Here is a 26,413-nt window from a genome sequence, read left to right as displayed (position 1 = left end):
ATAGTTTCACTGCAAATGTGTAGAAATTAACATTGCAAGTTAAATGAACTTGTGAGAGTCTTACTGTTTACAAAACTGTGTTCATGGGGAGGGGGGGGAAGGTCCAGCTTTTACCAATAACATTTATGGGGCACTTGTAGTTCTACCTTGAGCTGTTCCCTTGTGCCCTATTATTAGCTAAAGTGACCCCCAAAGCCCTGTTTCCAGAAAAGTGCATTTTGGGAATACACTGCTTGAGGAGAGATACCCTGGAAGGCTAGCCCACAGGCCTTGCTCTAGTTACAAGTCACTAAAGTTTAAATCAAGGACTAATTGGTTTGTGGAAAGAGATGAAAACATGAGTCAGGTAATGCATGTCCTCATGAACTTTTCTTCTTACTTCCGGGAAAGTTTTTTTTTTTTTTTCTTCTTGAGATGCAGCTGATAAAATGCAAATGTTTCTACAGCTGGCCAAGAAGATAGTGCCTTGGCCCCAACCATGCTGTTGGAGCCACACATTGCCTGATGGTAGGTTAATTTGGCCCAGAGCCCTAAAGAAACTACCAGGATTGGCTAGGACAGATGTGCAGCAGGCGAAGGCTCTCCCATCCTAAGCGCTTTGCACCCAGGCCTGGGTCAGTTCATGCTCATTTCTGTTCTCTTCCCTCCCTTCTGCATGAATTCCCTTCGGAGGTGCACATTCTCTTCTCGCCCGGTTCACACTCACACAAACATCCGCCTCTGGTGTACACGCCCGGGCGGCTGGGGGCCTCTTCCCTGGGTCTCGCTGGTTCATGCTCTCAAGTCTGGCGCACGCCCTCCTCCCAGGCCCCAAGTTCATCTCACACACACGGTGTCCGGCTTCCTGTCCTCGGCCCCCTCCCGCCCCGCTTCCCTGGCCCCTCCCTCTCCCCAGCTGGCCCGCCCGCCCGCCCCCCTCCCCGATCCCTCGGGTCCCGGGATGGGGGGGCGGTGAGGCAGGCACAGCCCCCCGCCCCCATGGCCGCCCGTCGGAGCCCGAGGCGGAGGGGGCGCCGGGGGGCGCCTGGCACCGCCCTGCTGGCCCCGCTCGCGCTGGGCCTGGGCCTGACGCTGGCCTGCCTCGGCCTCCTGCTGGCCGCGGTCGGCCTGGGGAGCCGGGCGGCGCCGTCGGCCCAGGTGAGGCCCTGCTGCACGCCCCCTGGGCACGCGGAGAAGGAGCCTGAGAGGAGGGAGGGCGGAGGGCGAGCTGTCAGGTGGAAAAGGGCAGGGTGACACTGACTCCTTCTCAGCAGGAGCCTTCACAGGGGGAGCTGGTGGCTGAGGAGGACCAGGACCCGCCGGTGAGTGGCTGTGGATGCTGTTAGAAGGCTGCTGCTGGGCATGCGAGGTGTGTGTGTGCGAGGTGCATGCAGGTGTGTGTGAAGGCAGGTGTGCATGATGAAAGTGTATGGGTGGACATGTGCCGTCCGTGTGTGTGTGCATGCGTGTGTGTGTGTGACAGAGCAAGCTGTGTGTAAGAGGTTTGTACTAGTTCGTGCCAAGTAAATGTGAAGTGTTGATTGGCTATGGATGAGGTGGAAGTGAGAGTGTGAGAGGTAGCGTGGAAGAGGAATGCTGGTGGGTACAGGGTGTCTACCTACTGTGCATGATGATTGTGTGGAGTGTGTGCAATGTGCCACTTGAGCACAGGGTTTGAGTGGGTTCTGTGTCTGGGGCTGGAGGGGTGTGGCTGGCCTGGGGAAGGGGGTGAGGTCTAGGGCCTGACCCCAGGGTCTTACCTTCGCCTTGCCCTGAGCTACATGAGGATGAGGGGTGTCTCTCTCCCTAAGATTTCTTTGCCTGTTGTTGGCTGGTGGCTCTCCTGATAGCCCTCATCTTTCTCAGTAAATGTCTGTGGGGTTCCTTGGCCAGATGCTGGCTTAACCCTGCTCTTAATCCTCTAGGAACTGAATCCCCAGGGACAGGGAAGCCAGGGTCCTGCATCTTTCCTGAACCGACTTGCGCGGCCCCGCAGAAGTGGTGAGCGTCCTTCTACCCTGAGCTCAGGGATAATAACTGTGGCTACTCTATTTACGGTGACTTCTGGATTCTTCATTGCTTTTGTTCATCATAACAGGCCTGTGCAACGGGCAGAGCAAAAACCATTACTCGCCCTTCTGGATGGAGAAACAGGGAGTGAAAGGGAGGGGGCTCAGATTCAAGCAATAGTCAGCCTACAGGAGGGCCTGAGGATACCCACCCTTCCTGTGACACTCCTTCCACTGCGTGAACCTGCTTTTCTTTTCAGAACCCATCCCAGAAATGAAGGGGGTGGCCATGGATTAGGGGGGGGTCCTTGGGGTCTTGATAGGGTCTAGTTGAGGGAGCCAGAGGCCTGGAACCCACTAGAACAAAGAGACTTAAGAATAAGATGACCAGATAACCAGATGACTATATGTACTGGTTTGCTGGGACTGTTCTTGTTTCCGTCTGTTGTCTCAGTGTGATTGTTAACAGGACCTCTTGTACTCTCAGAAGTATACTGGCTTATATGATAAACTATATAGTCACTCTGTGTATGGAGGAAGATGAAGTTCTGAGGCCACAAATCGGGACAAGAACTTGGGTGCCAGGGACCTGAGAGGGGAGCAGGGCTGGAGGAGGGGCTCCTGAGACCCCTGGAGGGCCCTGTGTTGTCCATCTGTCTCTCCTTGACTCTCAGCAGCTAAAGGCCGGAAAACCCGGGGTCGCAGAGCAATTGCAGCCCACTATGAAGGTGGGTGATGGTGAGCCATGCCTGGGAGGAGGGGTGGCAGAGGGACTTGGGGCATAGGCCTCACCAACACTTTCCTGCATCTCACAGTTCACCCACGGCCAGGACAGGATGGAGCACAAGCAGGTAGGACCTCCTTCCCTATCTCTGGGTCTCTGTGACTCGCACAGCACTGGCCTCCTGGGAGGGGGCCCCTCAGCCTTTGACTCCTCATGACCCCCACCCTCAGTCAGCTCTTTCCCTTTGGCCCGCAAAAGCCAGTTCACGAAGTCCTCAGGGTTTGGTTCTCTCAGCTCCCAAACCTACTTATCTCTATGGCCCAGGCGTGGGGCCCCAGGAGGACTCCTTCCCTCCCCAGGAGTGAGGTGTAAACCACCTGCCCGAGTTTTCCTTGAGCTTTTTCCTTCGGCTCTCACCTTGCTCAAAGAGGCAGCTTTTTTAAATTTTTCCTTTCTTTCCCCTCCATATTCCTTTAGTCTTCACATCCTGATCATTTTTCCTTAAAACATTTCTAGTTTCTCCTGTTTTCTATCCCTACCTCATCACCTCACCTTAACACTATACCTTTGGAACCTCAAACCCAGCCTCTGTTGTTGTTGTTATGTGCCGCTGTTGAGTCGGACCCGACTCATAGCGACCCCTCCTTGGGTTTCTGAGGCAGTATCACTATGAAAGTAGATTGCCCCATCTGCCTTCCGAGGAGTGGCTGGTGGGTTTGAACCACCAGCCTTCTGGTTAGCAGTCAAGTGCCTTAGGCACTACGCTACCGGAGCTCCCAAACCCAGCCTCTAGCTCCTTCCCATTCCAGGCTCTCCCCACCCCTTTGCGCTGCCCAGCTCTGCTGCCAAGCTGTGCTCCCCTAGCCTTCACTTTCGTTGTTCCATTCTTTCACGGCTTGATTTTCAGCCTCTTCATGACCTCATCTCAACCACATTTCCTTGCACACCCTGAAAATCTTACATGTTCTCTATGTTTGTTGGGCTAACCTCCCCAATGTTCTTTTGTGGACTTTGCACATATTCTTCACCTAGAATACCCTTCCATTGTGATACACATGATGGTGGCTTGGTCTTAGGTGTTGGTAGGAGAGATGGAAAGCAGTAGATGGATTCTGCAGATGTCTTAGAGATAGGACTTGTTGTGAGTTGGATGTGCAGGTGAAGGGATAAGGAGGAACTCCAAATGACATCTTGATTTTTAACTTTGGGTATCTTTGGAAGTAACGATGCCATTTTTTGCTAAAATAGGATTGACAATGGAAGAAATAGATCGAGAGGAATAAATTAATAATTAAATTCCAGATCTCTAATAAATAAACAAGTGAATTCCACAAATGGATAGCTGGACATATGAGGCCAGCTCAGGGGCCAGGTCAGGATCTATGAAGAGTCAGGAGTCATTGCCATAGAGATGGTGTAGGATTGGGTAAGTCACCAGGGGAAAGACTGTAGCTGGCAAAAGAAGGACCCCAAGAACAAAGGCCTCAGGCACTTGAAGGAGAGTAGAGCAAGGGAACCCAGCCAAGGAGACTGAGAAGGAACAGCTAGAGAGAGGGGAAGAAAGCCAGGGAAGGGCAGTGTCTTGAAATCCAAGGGACGACAAGGAGGATGTGACTATCTGTGTTGAATGTGACTGAGAGGTCACATGAGATGAGAACAGAGAAGTGACCACTGGGTTTGGTAACATAAAAGTCAACTGGTGACTTTGATGCAGACAGTCTCAGTGGCGAGTTATGGTAGAAGCCAGATTGGATTGAATCAAGAAGAGAATGAGAGATAAGGAATTGGAGACTGTGACAACTCTTTCCAGAAGTTTCTCTGTGACAAGAGCAGAGAAATAGGCTAATAGGTACAGGGGGATGGATGTGGGGTCAAGGAAAAGTTTTGTCCTTTTAGGGATAGGCAATATTGCATTAATCTTAGCTGACACGTCTTATTGTCTCTGGGTGATGTAATGCAAACAGTTAATGCACTTGGCTGCTAACCAGAAGATTGGAGGTTCAAGTCTACTCAGAAGAAAGGCCTCTGAAAAGTCAGCCGTGAGAACCTTCTGGAGCAGTTTTGTTCTGACACACATGGTGTCACCATGAGTCTAAGTCAAGCCCGTGGCAAGTGGTTTTCAGTAGCACCTGTTCTATCTCATCTAATCTTCACAATAGCCCTATAAGGAAGAGATTCTGATTTCCATCATTTTAGGGATGAGAAAAGGACCTCAGACAGGTGCAGTGGTTAAGTACTTGGCTGCTAGCTGAAAAGTTAGTGGTTTGAATCCACCCACTGGCTCTGTGGGAGAAAAAACCTGGCAATCTGCTCTCATAAAGATTATAGCCTAGAAAGCTCTGTGAGGCAGTTCCACTCTGTCACGTTCAGTCTCTGTGAGTAGACAATCGACTTGACAGCACTTAACAACAACAGATGAGACAAGTCTGAGAGAGATTATGTAACTTGTCCAAAGTCATAAAGATAGTCAATGATGGAGCCAGGATTTGAACCCAGCTAGAGTGTGCTTGTGTACCAGACATGGTTTGTGTGAGAGGTGAGGTTGCTGGTGTAGGGGTGGGGGTACCTACAGGGGCAGTGGCCAAGGTGGGAGAGGATGGGATGCAGAGTCATCGTCACAAGAGAGTTAGAGGAGAAGATGAGAACAGTGAGTGTGGATTTAGAAGGGAGAGATGAGGCAGTCCCAGCCTTGTGATTTCCAGGTCCTCTGGAGAACTGGGGGGACAGGGCAGGAGATTTGAGGGAAGATGGTACAAAATGCTTGTCTTGATGAGTGTAAAAGCAGGCTTAGTAGAAGAAAGTAGGAGGGTAGCCAGGCAATATGGGATTGTCACTTGAGGTTTGTGGTTGTGAATCTGCAGTGACACCACATGTGTCCCAGACAGACCAAAAAGGAAACCAAACCCACTGCCATGGAGTCCATGGATTCCACTACTGTGGATTCCAACTCATAGCAACCCTATAAGGAAGAATAGAACTGCCCCATAGGATTTCCAAGGCTATAAATCTTTACAGAAGCAGACTGCCTCATCTTTCTTCTGTGGAGCAACTGGTGGGTTTGAACTACTGACCTTTTGGCTAAAAAAAGCTGAGTGCTTAGACCACTGTACCACCAGAGTTCCATTACACCAGGCAGACCACGTTGTAAGAATAGAAGAGGTGCCTTCTGCCACCACCAGCCTTCACTCAAACTGATTCCATAGCCAGAAATGTGCTCCTGCTTCTGCTACCAAGCCAGTTTCCTCCCCTCAGTATGTACAACTTATTTGATTTTTTTATTGCCTTTCCCTTCACCCAACTTAATACATGTTTACCCTTCCTTTCCCTCCTACCCCTGATAACCTTCAAAGAATGATTCTTTTTGTGTGTAAACCTTTTCTTGACTTTTTACAGTAGCAGTCGTATACAGTATTTGTCCTTTTGTAATGGACTCATTTCTTTCAGCATAATGTTCTCCAGGTCCATACATGTTATGAAGTGTTTGGCAGACTCATCGGTATTCTATAACGTTGCATAGTATTCCACTAGGTGTATGTACCATAGTTTGTTTATCCATTCATCCACTGATGGGCACATAGGTTCTTTCCTTCTTTTTCGCTATTATGAATAATGCTGTGATGGACGTGGGTGTGCATATGTCTGTTCATGTCATGCCTCTTAATTTCTCTAGTACCTAGTAGTGGGATTGCTGGATCATATGGTATTTCTATTTCCAACTTCTTAAGGAAGCACAATACCACTTTCCACAGTAGTTGTACCATTTTACAGACCCACCAGGAGGGTATGAAGGCTCCAGTCTCTCTACACCCTCACCAGCATTTATTGTTTTCTGTTTTTTTGAACTTTCCCATTAATGCTGGAGTAAGATGATATCTCGTTGTTTTGATTTGCATCTCTCTAATGGCTAAGGAGCTCTGGTAGCGTAGTGCCTAAGGCATTTGACAGCTAACCAGAAGGTTGGTGGTTCAAACCCACCAGCCACTCCTCGGAAGGAAGATTGAGCAATCTTCTTCCATAGTGATACAGCCTCGGAAACCCAAGGAGGGGTCGCTATGAGTCGAGTCTGACTCGATGGCACATAACAACAACAACAACAACAATGGCTAATAAGGAGCTCTGGTAGCATAGTGCCTAAGGCACTTGACTGCTAACCAGAAAGCTGGAGGTTCAAATCCACCAGCCACTCCTCGGAAGGAAGATTGGGCAATTTACTTCCGTAGTGATACAGCCTCGGAAACCCAAGGAGGGGTTGCTATGACTATGAGTTGAGTCTGACTCGATGGCACATAACAACAACAACAAAGGGCTAATGATCATGAACATTTCTTCATGTTTTTGTTGGCCACCTGTATATCTTCTTCAGTGATGTGTCTTTCATGTCCTCTGCCCATTTTCAAATTGGATTGTATGTCTTTTTGTTGTTGAGGTGTTGAAGTTTTCTATAAATTTTAGAGATTACTTCTTGTAAGATATGTGGGTCCAAAATGTCCTCCCTCTTCTGCTCCTAGGCCAGTCTTCCTCCCACTTATTTTAGCAACTACATGGACATTCATTAATTCATTGACTCAGCACACATGCAATGAGAACCTATTGTGTGTCAGGGACTGGGCTAGGTACCTACAGTGGGGAATACCCAGACCTATCCTCAAGAAGTCTAGGAGAAGAGATACACCTATAAATTTGTAACTACAAGCTTGTGGGAAAAAAAATTGTAATTACAGGACAATATGATAGGTACAAAAAGGAAAGTAGCCAAAGACGCATGGTGGCACAGAGGAGGACAAACTTTACAATGAAATCAGGAACTCCTTCCCCACAATGGCATGGCTTTGCTGGGGCTTGATCATGAGTGTCAGATGGACAAAGGATCAAGGGCATTCGAAGATAGAAGGGACTTCTGTAATAGTCCTGAGTCTGATGAGACTGGAGGCTGAAGCAGACAGTGCTAGATGAGGTATGAGAAGAGGGCAGGAGCCAGGTCACAGATGGAATGTGGAGTTAATCCAAGGGGAGCCATTCAAAGGATTAAAGCAAAGAGCAGCAGATCAAATCTCACTTGAGAACAATCATACTGTGTGCAAGGAACAACTCGGAGGAGGCGCAGTTGGAAATAGAGAGTCCCAGTAAGAAATGGCAGGGATCAGGCTGGTGGGGGAGATGGGGTGGAATTATTTAGGGGCAGGATTGATAGGCGCTAGAGAGCAATGAATGAAGTTGGTGAAGGAGAGGGAGGCTTGGGCACCTGGTGGGTGGAGGACTGTGAGTCGAATGTGAAACATAGACAATACAGCAAGTCTGAGGGGGGCAGAGAGGAGACACGCTTGGTTTGGGTCAGATGAGTTCGAGGTGCCCATGGCTAGTCAGATGGTAGTGTCAGCAGAGAGAGGAAGAACAGGAAATAATCTGCTAGAGACTCCGATCTGGAGTCTGTAGGATGTAGATTGTGATAATCTCATGGGTACGAATGAAAATGCACAGTGAGAGTCCCTAGCTTGAAACCATGACAAGAACAGAGCCATGAGGTTGGCAGGAGAAGGACTGGAGAAGGTAGCTGCAGAGACTCCTTGAGGCTCAGCCAGGAAGGACCTGGTACAGCTTATGGCCCAACCAAGTGAGGAGCAAGCTGTTGGCCATGTTCATCTCATTTCCTGTGTCTTCTCAGCAGTGTTTACTGGGTGCCCACCCAGCACCCCAGGGATACAGTGATAAATAAGCCAAGGTTGTCCCTGTCCTATGAGTTGGAATCGACTCAATGGCACTGGGTTTGGTCTTCAGGTTTTGTCCCTGCCCTGGAAGGAGAGGCAGAGACAAACACATAAATGAGATAATTTCTGATGCTGGTGACTGTGCTGAAAGAAACAGGGTAATGTTGAAGAGATTAATGGAGGAAGGGGTGGGCCTGGCTGTTTTAAACTGGTGGCCCCAAAAGGTCTCTCAGGCCATTTGAGATCTGAGGGACAGAAGGTACCAACCCAGGGAAGAGTGTTCTGGGACGAAGAGAGCAGTAAAAAGCTCAGCAGGGAGAATGGGCTTGCTGTGTGGAGGTACAGAAAGCAAGCCAGAGTGTCGAGGGTTCTGTGAATCGGAAAGTGTATGAGACTGAACTGGAGAGGCTGAAAAGGGTGGACCGTGAAGGACTGGGGAGCCACTTGATACACTGCTTTATCTTTTTTTTTTTTTTTCTTTTGGTAACAGCTTTATTGAAATATAACTCACACAATTCACCTATTTTAAGTGTACAATTCAATGGATTGTGGTATATTCACAGCGTCATGCAGCCATTACCACCATCAGTTTTGGAACATTTTCATCACCTCAAAAAGAAATTCCATACCCTTTAGCTGGGTGGTGCAAGTGATTAAGTGCTTGGTTACTAACCTAAACCAAGTTGGTGGTTCAAATCAACCCAGAGGCATCTTGGAAGAAAGATCTGGCAGTCAACTTCCAAAAGATAACAGCCATTGAAAAGTCTATGGAGTACAGTTCTACTCTGACACATATGGGCCGCCATGACTTGGAATTGACTTGACTGCAACTGGGTTGTTATTTTTTTATTTGACTGCAACTGGTTTGGCTTTTACCCTTTAGCTATCACTGTTTGATTCCCCCATTCCTCCCCACCTCAGCCCCATGCAATTACTAATCTACTTTCTGTCTTTGAATTTACTTACTCTGGACATTTCATACAGATGAAATCATACAGTATGTGGTATTTTGTGACAGGCTACTTTCACTCAGTATATTTTTTCAAGGTTCATCTGTGTTATACCATGGACCAGTATTTTATTCCTTTTTATGGCTGTGTAATATTCCATTGTATGGATATATGACATTTTGTTTATCCATTCATCAGTTGATGAATATTTTATTTTAAAATAAGCATATTCTCAAGGTAAAAAGATAAACATTACAGACATAAATGCAAAAACCACTGCTGTGGAGTTGAATCCAACTCATAGCCACCCCTCCTTGGGTTTCTGAGGCAGTATCACTACGGAAGTAGATTGCCCAACCTTCCTTGCGAGGAGTGGCTGGTGGGTTTGAACCACCAGCCTTCTGGTTAGTGGTCAAATGTCTTAGTCTTAGTCTGGTGGTCCAGAGCTCCCATTATAGACATAGAAGTAAATATGAAATATTAAATATAAAAGTCCACACACACTTCTTCAGTCCAACACTTCTCCCCAGAAGTGATCACTGATGACAGCTTGCTCTGTATCTTTCTTGGTATTTCTGTCTTCATGTTCAATCATATACACATGAGATTTCTACACATACTTCCTAGTATCCTGTCAGTTCCATGGGGATTGGCTACTCCTTTGCCCTGGGTGATAAATCTATCTTCTGGGTAAAACCCAAACAAAACAAAACCACTGCCATTGAGTCAATTCTGACTCCTAGCAACCCTATAGGACAGAGTAGAACTGCACCAGGTCTCAACGGCTGTAAATCTTTACAGAAACAGACTGCCATGTCTTTCTCCTGCAGAGTGGTTGGTAGGTTTGAACCACAGACATTTTGGTTAGCGGACAGACTAAACCACTCTGCTACCAGGGCTCCTTATCTTCAGGGTAAAGTAGGCCCAAAATGTTTGTAGAGTTAACGGAGCCCTCGAGAGTGTGGGGGAGCCCCGTGAAGGGATCTTTCCTTATCTTTGAACATCACTATTCAGGTGTGGATGGGACGGTGAGTGGCTGGGAAGAGGCCAAAATCAACAGCTCCAACCCACTGCGCTATGACCGCCAGCGCGGGGAATTCACAGTCACTCGGGCTGGGCTCTACTACTTGTACTGTCAGGTAAGCCCCACCTGGCTCCATGGCAGCAGTAAATGAGGGAGAAGGATTTGTTTGTGGGGGTGGGGTGAGGGGAGCAAGTTGAAGGCTGGAGAGGGAGAGTGGTGGGTTCAGGTGGGATGGGATACCTGGGTCTCTGAGGAAATTTGAAATTGAGGTGAGGGCAAGCAGAGGCCTGGACTCTGCCTGCCCTCCCCCTGCCCCCAGGTGCACTTTGATGAGGGGAAGGCTGTCTACCTAAAGCTGGACTTACTGGTGGATGAGGCCCTGGCTCTGCGCTGCCTGGAGGAGTTCTCTGCCACAGCAGCCAGCTCTCTTGGTCCCCAGCTCCGCCTCTGCCAGGTGTCTGGGCTACTTCCACTGCGGCCAGGGTCCTCCCTGCGGATCCGCACTCTCCCTAGGGCCCATCTCAAGGCTGCCCCCTTTCTCACCTACTTTGGACTCTTCCAAATTCACTGAGGAGCTCTGGTCTCGAGGTGGTTCTCCCAAGCTGCTGGTTCTCCCAAGCTGCTGGTTCTCCCAAGCTCTCCCAACACCCATTCTCTCTGCCCCATCCCAAACTGCTCCTTACCCCAGACCCCCTTCCTTTGTAGGCCTCGGGGTTGCTCACTTGTTGACATCCCACATACATAGTCCCATTCTTCCCTTACAACAGCCCCCCTTCCCTCTGGCTCTCCACCTCACTAGTTCCCAAACCCCTGGCCTTTCTACTCCATTTATCTCCTAACTCCCACCCTGACTGCAGCCCCCAGGACACTGTATTTACTGTACTCGGTGGGCAAAGATGGGTCCAGAAGACCCCTCTTCAGACACTAAGAGGGGCTGGACCTGGTGGCAGAAAGCCGAAGAGACTGGGACAAGGCCAGATGTCCCCAAATGTGAGGGGTAAGAGACCAAGACCAGCTCTGCCCCCATGCGTCCCTGTGGATTTTTAAAACAGATATTATTTTTATTATTATTGTGACAAAGTGTTGATGAGTGGATATTAAAGAGAATAAGTCATAGCCTCTCTCTTTATTGGGGCCTAAAGGACATCCTCAGGGTAGCTGAGGGCTATGGGAAAGGGTCTTGACTTTTGGGTGTACAGGCCTGGGGATGGAGGCCTACATGCTTCCAGCCCCCAGGCGTGAGCCAAGAGAGGAAAGGCAAATGGCCAAGGAAAAAAATCACTCCTATGCCAAGGTGCTGCCCAACTGGCTTCATTTACCTAGGAGGCGGGCATCCATCTGCCGGGGAAATCCCTAGCTGGGAGGAGCAGGACCTTCCTCTTGGCTACCTAGGGACTTTCAGCAGGAGCTGGCAAAGCCTCTGGCTGGGGTTCAGGGTGGGAGTAGGCCTGGAGGGGGCTCAAAACATGGGCACAAGGACCCCTGGGTCTGGGGAGGAAGCCTACAGTGTCTTGGGTGAGTGTGGCTGTCTCTTTTCATCCATAACCTTACGTAAGAGCTTTTCTTGGGAAACAGGAAGTCTCTTGCTTGCCAAGTTCAGCACGGGGAGCAGTATAGGCCTTATTCCAACACACCCGGCCCAGCCTTAACCCCAGAGCTCAGCCAGTCTCTGGCTTCCTTGACTCTGGTTCTCCTCCTGACTGGCCCACACCCCTCCTGTCCCACCTTGGTCCCTTCTAGAAACTTCCCCAGAGATCTCTCCCTTGCCTGAGCCAGATGGTCTGCTGGCCTCACCCTTGATTCCTAACACTGACCAGCTTGTCCCTCCATCCCTCCTCCTGGCACCATGCCCCAGAGCCGCCAGGCCTCCCTCCCCCACTTCTGGGGCCGCCCTGACCTCCTGTGCTCAGGCCGCTCCCCCTGGGTGTCACCGGCAGCCTGCCTTCCTAGAGAGACCCACTCCAGAGTCTCCTTGGGCTGGGGGAGGAGGACAGGGGTCACTGGGGTGCCAGGCACCCCGGAAAGTACCCCTACCTTGCTTTCCTCCTCCCTCCTTTTCATTCTGAAGTTCCTTTTTATTTCTCCCTTGCGTAACACCCTTCTTCCCTTCTATACCAGTGCCCACACCCCCATCCTCCCTGTCACCTTGTCACCCTCCTCCTAAGGCCACAGCTGTCGGCAGTATCCCCAGCTCATGCTAGCCTCCTCTCCTTCGATAGCCCCCCAAGGGCCCCAGGGCGACGTGGGGGGCCCAGCTCGAGAGCCGGCACTCTCAGTTGCCCTCTGGTTGAGTTGGGGGGCAGCTCTGGGGGCTGTAGCTTGTGCCTTGGCCCTGCTGACCCATCAAGCAGAGCTGCAAACCCTAAGGAGAGAGGTGAGCTGGCTGCAGAGGACTGGAGCACCCTCCTGGAAGGAGGATGGGCAGACCTGGCAGAGCCTCTGGGAGCAGGTGAGTGAGGGGAGAAGGGTGACTGGGAGAGAAGGGTCTCCAGGCCTCTCCGATCCTGTCTTCTGGTCTGCAAAGCTTCAAGAGGGCGCAAGAGAGGGTCCCGGGACTGGAAGTCAAGGGAGCGGCCATTCCAGGAAAGGAAACTGTTAAAGATTAATGCTCCTCATACCTAACAGATCCTGGAGGACAGCCAGCACCCAGACTCAGGGTTCTGGGGGAAGGTGCATGAGAGAAGTGAGGCATTTCTGGGGTGGGGGTAGGGTGGGGGAGGGCTGGGAAGGAAGGCTGGCTGGGGGACTCTTGCATCTTCAACTAACCCTGACCCTGTTTCCGTGAACAGAGCCCTAAGGACCTGGAAGCCTGGGAGAATGGGGAGCAATTCCGGAGGAGGAGAGCAGTGCTCACCCCAAAACAGAAGAGTGAGGCATCTGGGGTGCCACAGGGGAGGGAGGTGGTCAGACAGCACAGGACAGGATAAGGGCGGGCTAGAAATAGGGCAACAGGAGTAGGTGGGCCCTGCTGATATGTCTTCCTTCTTTCCTCAGAGAAGCACTCAGTTCTGCACCTTGTTCCTATTAACATCACCTCTAAAGGTGAGCACTCCTTTTAAATTGGCTTTGTGGGAGGGGTGTGAACTGGGGCATTTGGGGCTGGCATCTGAGTCTAGGTGAATCCGTCAGGTGTCTGTGAGTGCACAGAAATCCTGACTGCTGCACTCTGTACCTCCAGAGGGCTCTGATGTGACAGAAGTGATGTGGCAACCAACTCTAAAGCGTGGCAGAGGCCTGGAGGCCCGAGGACATGTCATCCGAGTCTGGGACGCCGGGATTTATCTGCTGTATAGCCAGGTAACCTGGCAGACTCTGAACCTCACATGGGAGTCCAGAGACCACCTCTTCCCTGTTATCCCACAGCCTGCATACCCCAGTCCCAAGGGTTCCTGGCCCCTCTAGCCATACCAAGCTTAGAAGACCCCTTTTTCATTCCCTGCCTCCGTATCAGAGCTCCTGAGGCCTTCCAGACCTGAGCCATCCTGTTTTCTCTCCTCCCTGTCCTACCAGGTCCTGTTCCAGGATGTGATTTTCACCATGGGTCAGGTGGTATCTCGGGAGGGCCAGGGAAGGGTGGAGACTCTATTGCGATGTGTACGGAGTATGCCCTCCAACCCTGACAGGGCCTACAATAGCTGCTACAGCGCAGGTGAGAGCCATGCAGGCAGGGGAGGGTGGATGCAAAGAGAGCAGGTTAGATCTCTGATATGGAAGGGGTGGAGCAGGGAGCTTCGGTAGGGGGCTGGGAGCCATGGGTAGAGAGGCATGTGTGAGGAACAAAGAATGAAACACCTAGGTTTTTGCAGGAAGCAGAGGAAAGATAGAGCTGGAGAAGGGAGGGTGAGACATCAGAGCCCCTGGGTGATGGCTGTGCCTCACTGAGCATCGTTTTTTTCCCCTTTCTCAGGTGTCTTCCATTTATACCAAGGGGATATTCTGAGTGTCATAATCCCCCGGGCAAGGGCCAAACTTAGCCTCTCTCCACATGGCACATTCCTGGGGCTTGTGAAACTATGATTGTGTTATGAAAGGTGGGTCTGAGTTTGGAAGACCAGGGTGGGTATATATATCGGAGACAGCCAAGAGCTGACCAGAGGACAGGAATAAGCAGGAACGGAGGTTTTTTCCCTGGGTTTGACTTCAAGACTCTCCGTTCCTCCCTTTTCCCTTCCCTCCCCCCACTCCTAGGCCTATGATTTCATGGATATTAAAGAGCTAGAAGATCTTGCTTTTTTGCCCCATCCAAGGGGAAGGGGGGGCAGTCCTTGTCCAGCTACGGGTCCCACTGGAATGCTTCCAGAACAGCACTACCATCTAGCGGCAGTTTGAGGGAATCATCCTGCCTATTGGCAGAGGTCCACGAAGTCTCCCTCCAAACATTCATGAAAGCCCCTGGTGCCTTCGAGGTATCCTACCTCTTTCCACCTTAAGAAGCCTCACCCTACCGGCTGCTGCCTTTTCATACATTAACTCCTCTCCATCTGTTGTGCACCAGTTTCCATCTCTACCTCCAAAGGTGCATTTATTATGCAACCGTTTGCCGGGGGTGCCCGACGACGGTCACTTCGCAGCCACATTGCAGGTCCCAAATTTTGCCTTTCATGCTCTCCACTTCCCTGGCATGGCAGGTCACTCCAAGCCCCTCTGGGCTAGGACTGGTCCCCGGAGAGGCCTGGATGGATCGCACGGCCTGGTGCTGGTCTTGCGTTACTCCTCTGAGCTGTCCTTTCTGCTCAAGCCTTGCTCAAACTAAATAAACGAATGAACGATACGTCGGATTCATTTCCCCGCTGCCGCGCCTCAGTCCCATCCCCTGTATCCGGATTTTCCTGCCCTCCCAGCTCTCCTCTGATGTGCGCCACTGGACGAAGATACTGGTGGCCCCTAAGGTCATACCCACTAACGCCAAGAAAGTAGGGCTATGTAGCGGGACGCAAGAGAGGATCCGACACGCAGGCGCAAAAAGGCGAGTCGGCGAGTTGGTGCAGGCGGCCCAATTCAGCAGGCGTGCGCAGACTCAGCCCAGTCTTGGGCTCGGGGGCGGGACAGTCCCGTGGCGTCTACGTTTTTGGGTAGGCGGGACTAAGCGCGTGGTGCCTGCGCCGACGCCGTTCGCCGGGTGTGACGTGTTAATCGTGCGCCTCCACTGCCGGTGGGCCTGGGGCTCGCGGGAGGGGAAGGAGGAGGAGGGGGAGGGGAAGGTAGCGGAGGTGGAGGCTGTAGCAGAGCAAGAGGCGGCCGCGGCGGGGCGGCTTGCGGCGCGCGCCCAAGGAGCGTTAGAATCCTGAACTGAGGCGGCTGCGCGTGAAGACAGCAGGAGTGGCGGGACCGCCACCGTCGCTGGAGAGATGAGCCGGGAAGCCTGAGGCTGGAGACGCTCGCCCTCCGGCCCGTCCGCCCGGCTTCCCCGCTCCCGGTGAGGACGCTTCTACCCCTCCCCCAGTCCTGCCGCGCGGCCTCTCCCATTCTCATATCTCGCTCTCACCTAACCAGGGCCTACGAGGCCCTTGAAGGGGCTTCTTAAGGCCCTTACGCCCCGAGCCGTCCGGTTCTGTAGGACCATACCGGTGCTGGGGCGCATTCTGGTCGCCGGGGACGGGGCAAGAGAAGGGCTGGGCCAGCCTGGCTTGTGCGCTTCTGTTCTACTGCAGCACCTAGCTTCTGCTGCCTTAACACTGATTCGGTTCTCTTTCAGTTTCCTTCAGAATTCTTTGCCTTTCATCAGACTCTAGGCTCTGAACCATAACCTAGCCATCCCCATTCCTTCCTAAAGGACTTAAGCATGTCCACAGACACACCCTCCCCCAACCTCCAATTCATCCCAGCGTGATGGAGAACTCTTCCCACTGTAACCCATGGTTTTCTTATGGAAGTTGTGTTCATATCTCTGAATTTGTGAGGATTCCCACGCTAAAATACCTGAGTAAAGACAGCGCGTTTAAGGACACGCATGGTACTATTGCAATACAGCTGGAAAATACTGGGTTTGACTTAGAGATTTGAGAAATAAAACTCCTGAGGCCTGCTGCTTAACCATTTTCCTTTGCCTCTACTTGGGTAGAGAAGAGAAGATGATACAAACTCTGAATGACATTTTGTGGACTGTGTTAATTGGGAAGATCTAAAGTTATGATTTTTGCTTTTTTTCTCTTAATTTGTTTTCATCTGAATACAGGGAAGGCATGCTGAGGAAGACAGGTATTCTGAGACTCTAACCTTTGTTTTCCAGGTTACTGGAAGATGAAAGAGACTATACAAGGGACTGGGTCTTGGGGGCCTGAGCCTCCTGGACCTGGCATAGCCCCAGCTTACTCGAGCCCCAGGAGAGAGCGTCTTCGTTGGCCTCCACCTCCCAAGCCCCGACTCAAATCAGGTGGAGGGTTTGGGCCGGATCCTGGGGCAGGGACCACAGTGCCAGCCAGATGCCTCCCTGTCCCTCGGCCCTCCTTTGATGCCTCAGCTAGTGAAGAGGAGGAAGAAGAAGAAGAAGAGGATGAAGATGATGAGGAAGTGGCAGCTTGGAGGCTGCCCCCTAGATGGGGTCAACTGGGAGCTTCCCAGCGGCCTCGCCCTCCCCGCCCCAACCATCGAAAAATATGCTCACAGCGCCGCCGCCGAGCTATGAGAGCCTTCCGGATGCTGCTCTACTCAAAAAGCACCTCGCTGACATTCCACTGGAAGCTTTGGGGGCGCCACCGGGGCCGGCGGCGGGGCCTCTTGCACCCCAAGAACCATCTTTCACCCCAGGAAGGGGGCGCAACACCACAGGCGCCATCCCCCTGCTGTCGTTTTGACTCTCCCCGGGGGCCACCCCCACCCCGGCTGGGTCTGCTAGGTGCTCTCATGGCTGACGATGGGGTGAGAGGGTCTCCACCAGTGCCCTCTGGGCCCCGCATAGAAGAAGATGGACTCAGGTGGACTCCAAAGTCTCCTTTGGACCCTGACTCGGGTAAGATGGGAAGCGGGTTGGGAGGGAGAGAGGGAGGAGAGCTGAGAGTCTGGAGCAGCAGGATCCTCTTGCTGTGGTGAGAACTGGTCCTAAGGAAAGTAGGATGGCAGAGTGAAGGGTCTAGGTGAGCTATGAAATGTCTTAAGCCCCATTTGGAGCAGGAATCAAGCCTGAGGAAACAATCCCTAAGCAGATGTCTTATGGCCTAGAATACAGACACAAAGGGAGTTAGTCATGGTTTTGAAGAAGCACAGTCTTATCCACTTGAAATCCCCCTTCAGCCTCTATAGTCAAAGGCCCTCGTGTACATGTCCAGAGCATTTCCCTTTGAAAAACCCAACCAAACATAATGTCAAGCCCTTTACATCTTAATTTGAAAATTGATAGAGCCTTTCTTACATGCCAGGTACTAAGCTAGGTGTTAGATGTAAGGTGGTGGTAGATACCTCTAAAATTTACACTTCTAATTTTAATCTTTTCTTGCTTTCCTCTTGCCCGTGAGTAGATAACTCTTCATGTGTGTTCACAAGCTCTTGTACGTGTTTATCTTATGCTTTGGAGTCTCCATTCTTTATGATCTATATTGATAGATCAGTTTATTCTTCCTATGGTCTTACAATTTGTATGCGTCATTTAATTTTCTTGTTTTTTTTTGCTCTGGGTAAATTTTTCGTCCCTGTCTTTTTCCTCTTGCCCTACAGGCCTCCTTCCTTGTACTCTGCCCAATGGCTTTGGGGGACCACCTGGGCCAGAAGGGGAGCGCAATCTGGCAGCCCCTGATGCCAGCATCCTCATCAGCAATGTGTGCAGCATCGGGGACCACGTGGCCCAGGAGCTTTTTCAGGGCTCAGATTTGGGTACTATGGAAGAGGCAGAGCGGCCTGGGGAGAAAGCTGGCCAGCACAGCCCCTTGCGGGAGGAACACGTAACCTGTGTGCAGAGTAAGGCACCCTAGAGAACCTAGGCTCTTTCTCTCCAAAGACTCCTGGTCTGCTAGTGAGTCTGGAAGCCTCACCCTGCTTCTCTCTTCTTCCTCCACTCAGGCATCTTGGATGAATTCCTTCAAACTTACGGCAGCCTCATCCCCCTCAGCACTGATGAGGTAGTAGAGAAATTGGAGGATATTTTCCAGCAGGAGTTTTCTACACCTTCCAGGTGAGGCTGGAAAAACATATGCCCTTCAAAGGCAGGCTGGGGGAAGGGGAGAGAATACAGCCGTCTTTCACCCAGAGCAAGGAACCTGCGGAAAAGACAGCTTGAGCTCTAGGGAACTTACCAACTCATTACAAGCTGCCTGGGAGAGTCTTTATTTGGGATTTTGAAGTCTCGTGTATACCTTAGTAGTACTAATGTGCCTGTTTCTGGGGAGTGGACATTTACCAGTCCCTTCAAATAACCCATGAGCAAAAAACAATCCATTTAGATTCTTATTCCAGACAGTAGAAGGTATTTACATATGCTGCAGCCCCTCCTCTCTTTTATGACTCTACCCTTGGCCTACTCAGGAAGGGCCTAGTGCTGCAGTTGATCCAATCCTACCAGCGGATGCCAGGAAATGCCATGGTGAGGGGCTTCCGAGTAACCTATAAGCGGCATGTGCTGACTATGGATGACTTGGGGACCTTGTATGGACAAAACTGGCTCAATGACCAGGTGAGAAGAGGTAGAGAAATAGGTACAAGAGGGGATTCATGTAGTAGCGGGTCTGGGGCCCTCTGCATGGGGGAGCCCTATGCCCATGCCGCACCCTCCATGGCAAGTTGCCTCCAATCTTCTTCCCAGGTGATGAACATGTATGGAGACCTGGTCATGGACACTGTCCCTGAAAAGGTAGGCCCAGCCAGGCACTTCAGCCCCAGAAAGGCTTTTTCAGTTCTAAGTATTACTTCAATCCCTTTTATCTCTTCCATTTTACATAGTAAGCGTTTCTGATTTGTTTTGTTTTGATTGAATGGGGAGGATGAGAAATAGTCATCTATTAAATTCAAAGTTATAATCTTGGCCTTGAACTTCTGAATTCTGTTCCATTCCCACCCACCCCCCATCTTCAGTATTCTTTCTCTATAGTTAACCCTAAGAAATGGGATAGAAAGCTATAAGATTAAAAGCAATCATTTGGTTTTTACTGTAAGTGAACTGGAGTAGAGGTTGTTGAAATCAGTCCTTAATTAAAGCCACAGTGAAATGGACTGGTTTGAGGAATGAGAGGCGTGAATGGTTGGGCAATTTGGAGGGAGTGGCTGAGATCTTTTAATTCCATCAGCTCTTTCGTGTTGTTGGGACAGGTGCATTTCTTCAACAGTTTCTTCTATGATAAACTCCGTACCAAGGGTTACGATGGGGTGAAAAGGTGGACCAAAAACGTGAGTTTTGAATTGATATCTACTTGTGTAACACTTTCCTTTCAAAGAACTGCAGTTCTGTTTTTATGAGCCATCACCTCAATCCTGTTCATTTAGTCTTTCAGATATTTATTAAATATCTTCTGTGTGCCAGGCACTGTTTTAGACAATAAAAGTATAGTATTAAGTAAGGAAAACTTGCCCTATAGAATGAACATAAATAAATTAGAACAGTGTAGTAGAGTGATGGAGAGGAGGGTGGCCTTTAGATTGGATGCCCTAGCGAGGCTTATCTTAGCTGAGTCTTGAATGATGAGGAGTCAGCCTCATATAGATCTGGGGGAAAAGTGTTCTAATATGAGACCAAAGGTAAGAAAGAACATGTTTGAGCAACAGTGGGCCCATGTGAGGGGCCTGTGTGGCTGGAGCAGAGTGACCAAAGGGAGAATGATAAATATTAAGACAGAGAGTAGATGATGTACAGCACGTAAGGTAAGCTAAGGAGTATGGATTTTATTTTGCATGTATTGAGAAGCCATGGAAGAGTTTTAAGCAGGCAGGGAAGTGACTCATGATTTTAAACTCCTGTTTCAATAACAGATTGAAGCAGTGGCAAGAAGAGAAGGAAGCACACTGACTAAGAGAGTAGCACAGTAGTCTACTTGAGAAACTTGGACCAGAGAAGTGGTTTTATTCAGGATTAAGTTTTCAGGAAGAACCAGTAGGATTTGTTGTTGGAGTAAATGTGGGAAAATTGAAGACAAGATAGGAATCAAGAATGATACCTAGACTTTTGGCCTAAATAACTGGGGGAAGATTGAGAGAGGAGCAGATCTGGTGAGGAAAGCCAGGAGTTCTTTTCATCCCTGGTTTCTCTGTCCTCTCGTTCATAGGCCAGAGAATTTTTATAGGGAGGCGATATCATTGGTTCCAGCATCTGCTAATTTCTGTCTTAAGGTTTAAAAGCTCATATCCCCAGGTAGGCTTGCTGCTTTTAGTAGCAGTGGGGTGACATAGATTGGAAAGAGCTTGACCTTCTATTTACTTGGGGTTGAACTCCACCTCTGCCATTTCTTTATTTTCTGACCTGCACTTTCCTCATTAGATTGAACGTAAGAACTTTGTAGGATTGTTGTGAGCGTTAACTGCCTGAGCATTTACTACATGCCAGGCATTGTTTTAAGTTCATTATGAATATTAACTAGTTTGATTCTCTAACAAACATATGAGGTGGGTATTGTTATCTTCACCCTCTCTTAGAGGCAATCTTCTAAAAAATTGGCCAGTGAAAACCTTTTTCATAGAGTGGAACATTGTCTGATACAGCGCTGGAAGATGAGCCCCTCAGGTTGGAAGACTCAAAATATGAATGGAGAAGAGCCGCCACCTCAAAGTAGTCAACCTTAGTGACATGGATGGAGTAAAACTTTCGGGACCTTCATTTCCTGATGTGGCACAACTCAAAATGAAACAGCTGCAAACATCCATTAGTAATTGGAATGAGAAATGTACTAAGTATAAATGTAGGAAAATTAGAAGTTGTAAAAAAAAAAAAAAATGAACTACGTAAAGATCAGCGGGAGCTCTGGTGGCATAGTGCCTAAGGCATTTGACTGCTAACCCAGAAGGCTGGCGGTTCAGACCTACCAGCCACTTCTTGGAAGGAAGATTGGGAAATGTACTTCTATAGAGATACTGCCTCGGAAACCCCAGGAGGGGTTGCTGTGATTCGGATCCAACCCAATGGCAGTGCATTTGCTTTGGTTTTTTGGTAAAGATTAGTATACTAGGTATTAGCCAGGACTGGAATCAGACAAACATATGGTCTACTCTGCCAGGAATGACAAATTGAAGAAGAACGGTGATACATTCGTTGTCAAAAAGAACATTTCAAAATATATCCTGAAGTACAACAGTGACAATGATATCTATATGCCTATAAGGAAGACTAGTTAATACTAATCAAATTTACACACCAATCATTAATGCCAAAGATGAAGAAATTGAAAATTTTTACCAACTTCTCCAGTCTGAGATTGATCAAACATGTACTTAAGATGCGTTGATAATTACTGGTGATTGGAATATGAAAATAGGAAATGAAGGTGGGATACAAAAAAAAAAAAAACACCTCACTGCCATTGAGTAGAGTCTAACTCATAGCAACCCTTATTGAGTTTCCAAGGTGGTACATCTTTACCAAAGTAGATTGCCCCATCTTCCTTCCACAGAGCAGCTGGTGGATTTGAACTGCAACTTTCTGGTTAGCAGTCAAATGCCTTAGGCACTGTGCCACCAGAGCTCCTTTGAGGAAGGATAGGTATGTGGAAAATAAGGCTTTGGTGATGGAAACAACTCATGATAGAATTTTGCAGGACCAACAACTTACTCATTGCAAATAGCTTTTTTCAACAAAAATGATGACTCTGCACGTGGACCTCACTGGATGGAAGACAGAAGAATCAACTGCGTCTGGAAAGGGACAATGGAGACGCTTGATAGCATCAGTCAGAACAAGGTCAGGGGCTGACTGGGGAACAGACTATCAATTGGTCATATGCAAGTTCAAGTTGAAGCTGAACAGAATTAAAACAAGTTCACAAGAGACAAAGTATGACCTCAAGTGTATCCGTCCTGAATTTTCAGACCGTCTCAAGATTGACACATTGAATACTGATTGCCGAAGTTGTGGGATGACATCAAGGACATCATACGTGAAGAAAGCAAAAGGTCATTAAAAAGTCAGGAAAGAAAGAAAATACAAAGTGGATGTCAGAAGAGACTTTGAAACTTGCTCTTGAGCATAGAGTAGCTAAAGTGCATGGAAGAAAAGATGAAATAAAAGAGCTGAACAGAAGACTTCAAAGGATGGCTCAGGAAAACAAAGTATCATAATAAAATGTGCAAAGACCTGGAGTTAGAAGACCAAAGAGAACATGCTCAGCAGTTTTCAAGCAGAAAGAACTAAATTAAAAATTGAAGCCTTGAGTTGCTATATTGAAGGATTCTATGGGTAAGATAATGAACAATGCAGGAAGCATTAAAAGAGGGATGGAATATAGACTCACAGTACCAAAAAGAATTGGTCAATCAGCCATTTCAGGAGGTAGCATATGATCAAGAACTGATGGCACTGAAGGAAGAAGTCCAAGCTGTACTGAAGGCACAGGCGAAAAACAAGGCTTCAGGAACTGATGGACTACCAGTTGAGATGTTTCAACAAACAGATGTAAATCTGGAAACACTCATTTGTGCCAAGAAATTTGGAAGACCTGGCCAGCCAGCTGGAAGAGATCCTTATTTGTGCCTGTTCCAAAGAAGAGTCATCCAACAGAATGGAAATTATCAAACAATATTAATACCACATGTCAGTAGAATTTTGCTGAAGATAATTGACATGTGCAGAAGCACATTGACAGGGAGCTGCTGGAAATTCAAGCAGAGTCAGAAGAGGACATGGAATGATGGATGTCATTGGTGATGTTATATGGATAGATCTTGACTGAAAGCAGAGACTAGCAGAAAAATGTTTTATCTGTATTTCATTGACTGTGATAGTTGGAGCTGTGTGTCAACTTGGCCGGACCACAATTCTGTGTGGTTTGAGCTGTTGTGTTGTGGTTGTTCTCATGATGGGATCAAATGACTATGTTCTGAGTGGCCAATCTTGAAAGGGAGTTTCCCTAGGGGTGTGGCCTGCTTCGAATATATCCAAGGACATCCTGGGAAGAGAGACATTCTTCTGTGGATTGGGATTCTCTTGTGCTGCCTACAACTGCCTGTGAGTGAACAGTCCACCATTTGGCTGGAGATCTTGGATTCGTTGTTCATTGGAGTCAGTAGTCGGTGTACTGCCTGCCAGCCTTGAGCCCCTCAGCCCCTGCGCTTGCAGGAGCCAGGAAAAGCCTCCAGCTTAACGTTTGATCCAGGAACTTTGGACTTGCCAGCTTCTATAAGTGTGTGAGCCATTTTTCTAAGATAAATTTTTCTATATGTATACATATATATAAGCTTTACTGGTTTTTGTTTCTCTAGAGAACCCAGTCTAACACATTGACTACATAAAAGCATTCAACTGTAGATCATAACAAATTATGGATAACATTGTGCACAATGGGAATTCTAGAACACTTAATTGTGCTCATGAGGAACCTGTATATAGACCAAGAGGCAGTCATTTGAACAGAAGAGGGGGATACTGTGGTTTAAAATCAGGGAAGGTTTGTGTCTGCGTTGTATCTTTTCACCATACTTGTTCAGTCTGCATGAGGAGCAAATGATCTGAAAAGCTGGACTGTATGAAGAAGGTGGCATCAGGATTTGAGGAAGACTCACAACCTGCAATATGAGGTGACACCTTGCTTGTGGAAAGCAAAGAGGACTTAAAGCACTTACTGATGAAGATCATAGACTATAGCCTTCAGTATGGATTACACACAACATAAAATTCTCACAACTGGACCAATAAGCAACATCATAATAAACAGAGAAAAGGCTGAAGTTGTCAAAAGTTTCCTTTTACTTGGATCCACAATCAATGTCCAGCAGCAGTCAAGAAATCAAATGAAGTATTACATGGGACAATTCTGCTGCAGAAGACCTCTTTAAATGTTAAAAAGTAAAGATGTCACTTTGAGAACTAAGGTACTCCTGACCCAAGCCGTGGTATTTTCCATTGCCTTATATGTATGTGTGTGTGTGTGTGTGTGTGTGTGTGTATATATATATATATATATATATATGCGAAAGCTGAATAGTGAATAATGAAGAGTGAAAGAGAATTAATGCCTTTGAATTTGGTGTTGGGAAAGAATACTGAATATACCAGGGACTGCCGGAAGAACAAACAAATCTGTTTTGGAAGAAGTACAGCCAGAATGATCCTTAGAACTGAGTATGGTGAGACTTCATCTCACATACTTTGGACATATTATCAGGAGGGATCAGTCATGGAGAAGGATATCATGCTTGGTAAAACAGAAGGTCAGTGAAAAGGAGGTAGATCCTCAACATGATGGATTGACACCATGGCTGTAACAGTGGCCTCAGACATAGTAACTATTGTGAGGATGGCACAGAACAGGGCAGTGTTTTGTTCTGCTATATATAGGGTTGCTATGAGTCACTTACTGTGCCCCTAACAACAATAGAAGAGGAAACTAAGATAAAAAAAGTTACTAAGTAGCTTGCCGACAGTTGGAAGCTAATAAATGGAGGAGCTGGATTTGAACCCAGGCAGTTTGAGCCTGGGCTCTTATCTACTTGTCATTGTCTCTTTGCATTGTCTCTGTTTCAGCAACACAGGCCATCCACATGGGCATTTCTACCTTTCATGAATGAAAAGTACCTGGCCCACCATGGGTTTTCAAGTATGATGTTATCACCTCTTGTGTTCTGCCCTTCTCCCTTACCCTCAAGAATCTAAACTTACAGATGCTGAGGTCTTGTGTTCTCCCATTCGGCTCCTTTGCCTGCCACTCCATTCCTCTTTAGAACCCTCATGGCAGTAGACAGGACCCCCTGTGCAGTCTTACCTGGCCTCTGGCGCTGCCTCCTTAGGTGGACATCTTCAATAAGGAGCTGCTGCTAATCCCCATCCACCTGGAGGTGCATTGGTCTCTCATCTCTGTTGACGTGAGGCGACGCACCATCACCTATTTTGACTCGCAGCGCACCCTAAACCGCCGTTGTCCTAAGGTTTGAGAGGGAAGGGGGAAGACGGACAACACTCTGGGGAGATCCAGTGGCAAAACTTTCCAGGAAGAAGGGTGGGATTTGGATCTCTGAGGAGTGACCTGGGCATGGTATCTGTAGCCACCAGACCCTGGGGTCACTTAGGAAATAAGTGTCACTTTCTCCTTTTCCCCATCCACATAGCATATTGCCAAGTATCTTCAGGCAGAGGCAGTGAAGAAAGACCGACTGGATTTTCACCAGGGATGGAAAGGTTACTTCAAAATGGTGAGTTCCTAGAGGGAAGGGTACAAAGTGGTAGTGGGGATAGTGGTAGGAGGTACAAATGGAGCCATACCCCTGGGAGAATCTGGGTGAAGGACCTACCTCCTTTCTGTTCTCTAGAATGTGGCCAGGCAGAATAATGACAGTGACTGTGGTGCCTTCGTATTGCAGGTAAGCAAATGATTGGGGACCTTCTCCTCCAGCTCTGGAATCAGTTTAGGGCCAGGGTGGGAGAGTAAGATATTCTACATCCCTTATTTGGCTCATAGCCACTGTTGGAGCAGTGTCAGACGCCAAAATCCTGATTTCATTGTTCCTCTCCTGGTCTCTGACCCTGATACAGCTGCTTCCTATCCCTCTGAAATACTAATATCATCTATCAAGTAAGCACACCAGCTTTCGAGTCAGACTTTTTTAAAAAAAAATCAACCTATGGGATCTCCCTTTGTACGTAAAATGGGGATATTCTGTTAAAAGTCGTGTGTGATATATCTCATATGAAATACGTAGCACAGGCCCTGACTTGGGGAGATGCTCAGTGAATAGTTCTCATGGCCTGCTTTGTTAACACCCAGTACTGCAAGCACCTGGCCCTGTCTCAGCCATTCAGCTTCACCCAGCAGGACATGCCCAAACTTCGTCGGCAGATCTACAAGGAGCTGTGTCACTGCAAACTCACTGTGTGAGCCTTGTATCCCAGGCCCCAAGCTCTTTAATGGGCAGGGGACATGGGAAAACCTTCCTTCCCAAGAAAGTCCAATTCCTTTCTTGCC

General features: G+C 48.6%; 2 protein-coding genes across 2 annotated transcripts; both read left to right on the top strand.

Moving 5' to 3' along the window:
- The first annotated feature begins 978 nt into the window (after positions 1–978).
- LOC103206768 (tumor necrosis factor ligand superfamily member 12) lies at positions 979–14,408 on the top strand. The gene is made up of 11 exons (XM_042782467.1): positions 979–1,137; positions 1,254–1,301; positions 1,905–1,980; positions 2,663–2,716; positions 2,804–2,839; positions 10,382–10,506; positions 13,181–13,259; positions 13,386–13,433; positions 13,570–13,688; positions 13,902–14,040; positions 14,299–14,408. Exons 1-11 carry the CDS (start codon positions 979–981, stop codon positions 14,406–14,408), a joined length of 993 nt encoding a protein of 330 aa, XP_042638401.1.
- Positions 14,409–16,631: 2,223 nt separating this feature from the next.
- Positions 16,632–26,326, top strand: SENP3 (SUMO specific peptidase 3). The gene is made up of 10 exons (XM_007952265.2): positions 16,632–17,340; positions 18,042–18,281; positions 18,384–18,495; positions 18,846–18,993; positions 19,123–19,170; positions 19,626–19,703; positions 25,242–25,379; positions 25,560–25,643; positions 25,761–25,811; positions 26,216–26,326. Exons 1-10 carry the CDS (start codon positions 16,632–16,634, stop codon positions 26,324–26,326), a joined length of 1,719 nt encoding a protein of 572 aa, XP_007950456.1.
- Positions 26,327–26,413: the final 87 nt, after the last annotated feature.

The sequence above is a fragment of the Orycteropus afer genome, unplaced genomic scaffold, assembly GCF_000298275.1.
Source record: "Orycteropus afer afer isolate SDZICR_OR568_19922 unplaced genomic scaffold, OryAfe1.0 scaffold00330, whole genome shotgun sequence".
NCBI lineage: Eukaryota > Metazoa > Chordata > Mammalia > Tubulidentata > Orycteropodidae > Orycteropus > Orycteropus afer.
Note: the sequence above shows the minus strand (reverse complement) of the source record. Positions and strands in the feature narration are given on the sequence as shown.

What these genes read in the sequence shown, in the direction of transcription:
- LOC103206768 (XM_042782467.1), top strand. Translation starts at nt 979, where the DNA reads ATGGCCGCCCGTCGGAGCCCGAGGCGGAGGGGGCGCCGGGGGGCGCCT. An exon ending in AGGAGGACCAGGACCCGCCG is followed by an intron (nt 1,302 to 1,904) that starts GTGAGTGGCTGT and finishes TTAATCCTCTAG; the next exon opens with GAACTGAATCCCCAGGGACA. An exon ending in ACAGGATGGAGCACAAGCAG is followed by an intron (nt 2,840 to 10,381) that starts GTAGGACCTCCT and finishes ATCACTATTCAG; the next exon opens with GTGTGGATGGGACGGTGAGT.
- SENP3 (XM_007952265.2), top strand. Translation starts at nt 16,632, where the DNA reads ATGAAAGAGACTATACAAGGGACTGGGTCTTGGGGGCCTGAGCCTCCT. An exon ending in GAGTTTTCTACACCTTCCAG is followed by an intron (nt 18,496 to 18,845) that starts GTGAGGCTGGAA and finishes TGGCCTACTCAG; the next exon opens with GAAGGGCCTAGTGCTGCAGT. An exon ending in GTGGTGCCTTCGTATTGCAG is followed by an intron (nt 25,812 to 26,215) that starts GTAAGCAAATGA and finishes GTTAACACCCAG; the next exon opens with TACTGCAAGCACCTGGCCCT.